The sequence below is a fragment of the Motacilla alba genome, chromosome 20, assembly GCF_015832195.1.
Source record: "Motacilla alba alba isolate MOTALB_02 chromosome 20, Motacilla_alba_V1.0_pri, whole genome shotgun sequence".
Taxonomy (NCBI): domain Eukaryota; kingdom Metazoa; phylum Chordata; class Aves; order Passeriformes; family Motacillidae; genus Motacilla; species Motacilla alba.
The window spans coordinates 8,202,278-8,208,296 of NC_052035.1; the positions used below are offsets into that span (position 1 = coordinate 8,202,278).

At 64.3% G+C, this 6,019-nt stretch overlaps 1 protein-coding gene across 3 annotated transcripts; it reads right to left on the reverse strand.

The window, feature by feature from the left end:
• Positions 1-418: 418 nt before the first annotated feature.
• Positions 419-5,359, reverse strand: SLC52A3 (solute carrier family 52 member 3). Of its 3 annotated transcripts, none has more exons than XM_038159157.1 (4): positions 5,228-5,359; positions 3,271-4,341; positions 2,896-3,019; positions 2,574-2,786 (listed from the first exon to the last, which is right to left on the reverse strand). In XM_038159157.1, exons 2-4 carry the CDS (start codon positions 4,296-4,298, stop codon positions 2,574-2,576), a joined length of 1,365 nt encoding a protein of 454 aa, XP_038015085.1. In that variant the 5' UTR covers positions 4,299-4,341; positions 5,228-5,359. The 3 variants fall into 3 exon arrangements, with proteins under 3 accessions (XP_038015087.1, XP_038015085.1, XP_038015086.1); XM_038159158.1 differs by lacking the exon at positions 5,228-5,359 and adding an exon at positions 4,730-4,852; XM_038159159.1 differs by lacking the exon at positions 5,228-5,359 and having other exon boundaries at positions 419-2,786; positions 3,271-4,298.
• Between the last annotated feature and the right edge of the window lie 660 nt (positions 5,360-6,019).

Here is a 6,019-nt window from a genome sequence, read left to right on the forward strand (position 1 = left end):
GGACGGTGCCTCTGCTGTCACTGCAGGCAGAGCGCTGGCACGGCTGGCACGGGGCAGCCCTGGGCACACTAGCCCCCTTAGCCAGGGATGTGGCACTGGGTCTGGGGATCAAAAGCAGCATCCCTGCAGGGCCTGCCTGCTCACAGCCATGTCTGCCCAGTGGTGCCCAGAGCCACATCTGGGGCCAGCCCTGCATCGCAGGGCCCCTGCTCACTGCTTTGTGTGGTACTCCACAGCCCAGGGCATCCCACAGCATCCCACAGCATCCTATAGCCCAGGGCATCTCACATCCCACATCATTCCACAGCCTAGAGCATCCCACAGACCACAGCATCTGATATCCCACAGCATCCCACAGCATCCGACAGCATTCCACAGCTAAGTGCATCCCATAGCTCACAGCATCCCCCCATCCCAGAGCATCCCATATCCACAGCATTCCACATCCTACAGGGTCCCAGGGCTGCTCCCCATGTGGGCTGGGGTCTCTCCACTTGCTCCCGCAGCCCTTGGCCAGGGACTGCCGGCAGCGCCACGAGTCCCATCTGTCCCCCCAGCGCTGCCCTGACGTCAAGGCTCTGCCAAGTTCAAGGTCACCTCTCCCGCAGGGCTGCGGCCCCGAGGGGACATCGCCTGCCGGGCTGCCCGCGGCATCCCACACACACGCTGGGCTCCCGGCCTCCGCTGCCTGATTTATTTATCCGTGCGTGTGCCTGTTCTCTCCTGGAAGGCACGCCTGCAGAACGGGCGATTACTTACGCCCTAGTTGGGCCTGCCTGCCCGCTGCCTGCCCGCCCGCTGCCTGCCTGCCTGCCTGCCCGCTGCCCTGGGATTTTGTCTCTCTCCAGGCTGCGGTGTAATAAGGGAGGTAATTAAGTGTAAAAGGCAGGAGGAGGGAGGGCTGGGAGGGGGGAGCAGCCCCGGCTCCTTTCGGAGGCAGGGGACTGCGATAATGTATGGTAATAACCGCAGCCAGCCCTGCCGAGCTGATAGCGCTGACGGCAGCGCCTGGGCCCCCCCAAACCTGCCCCCGCCGCTGTGGGGAGGGGGAGCAGCGCCAGAAGAAAGGCTCAGCCTTCCTCCACCGGGTTTGTGCCTTCCTGAGCAGCTGTATGGAAATAATTCCCATCGGAGGCAATTGTTTCCCCGACAAGAGGGAGGGGGCTGCGGGGGTACTGTGGGTGAGGGGTTTTGGGGGCTCCCAAGGGCAGGATCATCCTCTCGGGGGGCAGGAGGAGAGAGGTCAGGTCCCTACTCCAGCTCCCAGCCTACCCACAAGGGACATATCCTGCTACTGGAATGAGACAAGCTGCCCCGCGGTGCCCCCACATCTCCCACTGGTCCTCAGCTCCCCCACCCTCCATGGATCCTGGACACGGGCTCTGGCATCAGCCAGGATCTGCCAGAGGATGCCCGCTAGTGCCAGGAGGCAGAGCCCCCACTCCTGCCCTCTCTGCTGCCTCAGCTGCAGGACCCCCACCGCTGCCAGCCTGGGGGGCTGCTGGCCATTAGCTATTCCAGTCTCGTTCTTCCCAGAGGCGTCCGGGTCGCAGCCGGAGCCCCGAAGTGGCTCCAATCCGTGGTCTGGTGCTGCCGCTGGCGCAGGGAGCAGATGCCAGACAAAGGGCCGGGGACAAAGGCCCGGCTGCCTCGTGCCCCAGGGAAGGGGCGCAGGCGCGTGCAGGGCACGGGCGCTGTCCCATCCCGGGGCTGCGTTGCCCTGACCTCCCGTGCCTGCCACATCCCAGCGTCCACCTGCCCCCTGCCCTGCTGGCACGGCTGGGGCACAGGTGGGCCAATCCCGGCGCTGGTGCTGTGCCACCCCTGCCACGGGCACTCTGCCTGCGCTGCTCTGCTGCGCGGCTCTGCTGCACCCCCCATCCAGCTCTGCCCACCTCAAGGTGCAGCGGGGCTGAAATGGGGTGCAGGGGGGTGCAGGGCTATGGGGAGGGAGCAGAAAGCATGGATTGGACCACAGTAGAAGGTGGCAAATATCACATGTCGCTCCAGTCCCACTGTGCCTCAGTTTCCCCAGCTGTTATTGGGGGCCTTGTGAATGTTCCATGTTCCCAAACCAGCCCCCTCCCCATGGCCGCCTTTGTCCCCTGTCCCCCCAGCTGGCTGCAAAGCCCCTGTCTGGGGGCACCTGCCACAGCACAGAGCCACGAACGCCTGCAGCTGGGGCTGTGCTCACCCACAGAGTGCAGGGGGGCTTTAGGGCACGATGCCAAACGGTGCCAGATCCCCCAGGGGAAGGGAGTGGGCATGGCCCCAGTTGAGAGGTACCCAGGTGGGGGGCACTGGCACAGACAGCCCCCTCAACATGGGGGGTGCAGGCAGCAGGGAGGCAGAGGGCCGAGTAAAATAAAACATCTTCTATTACTTTCACAGCATGGGAACACCCCGTGCCCAGGCTGGGGACAAAGCCCTGGAGATGCTGCGCCCTGGCAGAGTCCATCAGGGAGCTGTGTCTGCAGCAGTCCTGGTCCCAGTGCTGCTTCCCAGCCAGTCAGCCTCCCTGATTTTGGGAGCTCATGCTGGCAAGAGCAGTGGTCTTGGGGCGTCCACCCCGCTCATGCTGGGCACTGCAGGCTGCAGTAGTCAGCAGATTTGAAAAGGCCATAGACGTTGACGAGGGGGAACATGAGCAGTGCCCCCAGGAGGGAGCCCAGCTGCTCCAGCACCCCGTAGCACACCAGCGCGCTGCGGCTGCGGCTCCGCAGGATCACCCCGGCCATCACCTTCATGTAGGAGAGCGTCCCGGTGAACAGCACCCAGGAGAGGACCTGGTGGCACAGGTGGAAAAGTGGTCAGGGCTAGGGGTTTCCCACTCTGGGGACATCGTGGTGAGGTCAGGTCCAGACCTCCCTGAGTGAGAGGGACACCGTGACTTACGATGATGACATCGCCCCACTGGGACTGCTGGAGGAGCGGGCAGGGACTCATCACTGCGATGGCCATGTTGTAAGCACCAAAGCCTGTCCCTGCTACAGTGAGGATGACCATCAGGGTCAGGGATCTGCAAGGGACACGTGAGTGTCACTGGAGAACGCTACCTTTCCCCGGTGAGCAGCACAGACACGCAGCCCATTCCGGCTCCTTGCTGGCTCCATCCTCCTTTCCTGGGTGTCTGTGCTGCCAGGGCATGGACACCCCACAGGCCCTCTCCCACCCAGCCTATACCCCCAACCCTTGCAAAGTAGGGGCCACTCTTGGGGCAGAAGCCCCTGGTGTGCACCCTGCCACAACTCCCGGGGCCCTGCAACTCACCTGCTGGGCAGGAACATGGCCACGATGCAGGCCAGGGGGTTGGCCATGGAGCTGAGCGTGGCTGCCAGGTGGTAGGTGGTGTGTCCGTAGGGCAGGCACGAGTAGGATTGCACGGATGGCAGGACCCCGTTTGTCAGGGCGCTCACCCAGGCGATGAGAAGGTAGATGAGGGTGAGCTGGGTTAGGGAGTAGGAGACCTTCTGTGGCAGGATGTCCCCGGGTCCCTTGGGATCCTTAGGGCAGGAGCAGCCTCTGCTCAGGTGTGAGTCAGCTCCCTCGTCAAGGATCTGGTCAAATGAGTTCAGCACAATGCTGCTGGGAAAGAGGTGCTGCTGAGAGAGCTCCCACACCCTGGGCTGCCGGGTGAGGAAGAAGAAGGCCAGCAAGCAGGTCAGCATCATTGCAGTCATGAGCAGGAAAAAGACAAGGGTGGAGAAGTTGGGTGGGAGGTAGTGCGTCTCCAGATGGAAGTCGGTGCTCTCCACAGTCTCGTTGCCAGTGGTGATGTTGACCTCGTAGCTGACATTGGTGCAGCTGGAGATACCAGAGCCCTGGCCCAGGGCAATGAGAGAAGGGATCAGCCCACTTAGCCCTTCACCTATGAAGAAGGTGTTCGTGTACTGGGGCTGCAGCTGCATCATGAAGGGCAGGAAGGTGACAGAGGAGGTGCAGTCCACCAGGGCCAGGAAGAAGGTAAGGATCAGGAAGGGGATGCTGTGGGATGTCCCGGCAATGAGGGTCGTGTGGTTCCAGAGGAAAGCCAGGAGCAAGCAGGCCATGACACCCACGGACACGATCACATAGATAACAGCCACCTCCTTCATCAAGCCAGGCCGAAAGCGATTCATGAGGGTGACGAAGAGCGGTCCCACGTTGGCCATCTGGATGATGATGGTGATGTAGGAGGGGAGGTACCACTGCTCCGGCAGCACCGTCACCAGCAGTGGCACCTCCACCCACAGCCCGTTGATGGCCACCCAGGAGCCCATGCCAAAGGCACAGGCCAGAAGGTGGGTGAGCAGTGCCATGGCTCAGGGCTGGGTGCCTGGGCCTGCGAGCGACGCTGCTGTGCTGTGGGGAGAGACTTTGATGAGTGGGGAGGTGAGATCTGACCCTTCCAGATCCTGACCCTGTCCTCCCATGATCACTGCCTGTGTTGGCAGATCAGCTTCCCTCCTACGTGCCGTGGGGGTGTGGGACGCACAGCCCAACCCAGCCCCACTTTGCCCTCTGCAGGCCCCGTGGACCCCTCTGCCCCCTTCAAGTGATGACACGGTGCCCTCCTGCCCTGGGTGTGGATCCCGATGAGCTTCACCTGGTCTCATCCCGGAGGACTGGGGCTTGGCAGCAGCAGGTGCGGTACCCAGGAGGGCATTGAACCTGTGCCAGCTCACGTAGCAGCTCCGTGCAGCCTGGAAGGGCTCGGTACAGCCGGGTGCAGGGGCAAGGGGGCTCTCACCTGGGGGCTGAGCGGCCCGGGCAGCTGCTCTGCTGGGAACGGACGCCTCGTACCTCCCACTGCATCTGCAGGGCAGGACGACGCAGCGCCCGTCCCCTTCCAGTCAGGACCCGAGCGATTCCGACACGCTCCGGTGCCCGCGGGCGACAGGCCCGGGCAGCCCAACCTGCAGCCCAGCCTCTGCTCGTACCACCCAGCTGAGTCAGCGGGGCTCCGGACACATCCCTTGCCCACTCCCATCCCGCTCCTGGGAGGAACTCTCGCGTCCCGTGTCCCTACGCTCCGTGTCCCCCCGGTCCCGCAGAGCCGTGTCCAGCCCTCCCCCGGGGCGCCGAGGCCGCCAGGGGAAGCTCACGTCTCACGGGGCTGAGCCCGGGCGGGCCAACGAGCCACCCACGGCCCCGGCCCCGCGGGAGGCTCCGGGGCTGCAGCGGGAGCCAGGAAGGAAACGGGCTCCGGTCGGACCGGTCCCTCGGCAATCTCCCAAGGGTAACTCACTGCGCTTTGGGGAACCGGCAGCACCACGCGGGCGGCAGCCAGTCCCGGCTGCCCGAGCAGTGACGTGAGGCTGGCGCGTCACCACCTCCGGATGCGGACCGGTGACAGCCTGGCCCTGCTCTGCTCTTCGTCTTGGTCCCAGCTGGCAGAGTCCCCAGCTCAGGGGGGTTATTATTCTTGGCGGTGTCCTGGACTTTGTCCTTGTCCCCGCCTGAACTGCGTCCCACCTATCACGGACTCTTCTTGCAGGTGCAAGTGTCGCCCGATGACGGTTCCTGTCCCCATCAGGATCTCTGCGGGGTCACGGGTTGGCATGGGGCGCTGGGGAACCTCCGAGTGTGGCAGTTGTCCCGCCTCGGGACACCGCGGGGAACAAGCCGCGAGCCAGCGGAAGAGCCATTTGCACCGGTCGGGAGGTGACATGGGTGAGGACACAGACCCCTGGTCACCCCCGGCAGCAACTCCCCCTCTCCCAAGCCAGGACCCACCGCCCCAGGATGCCTCATGGCGGCTCTTCCCCCAGCACCCACCGGGTGTCGCTGGGAGAGCGGGCTGCAGCCCTGCAAAACCTGGGGCTGCCTTCTCCCGTCTGCTTCCCCGCCTGCTTCCCTGCCCTACCTGTCTGCAGTGCCCCTACCTGTCCCTGTCCCTGTCCCTGTCCCTGTCCCTGTCCCTGTCCCTGTCCCTGTCCCTGTCCCTCCGGGGGAATGCAGTTTGCTCCTCCACCCTACCCTGCGCCTGTGAGAGCACCCATGGCAGCCAGGACCGTTGGGTGTAGTGGGGACAAGTCTT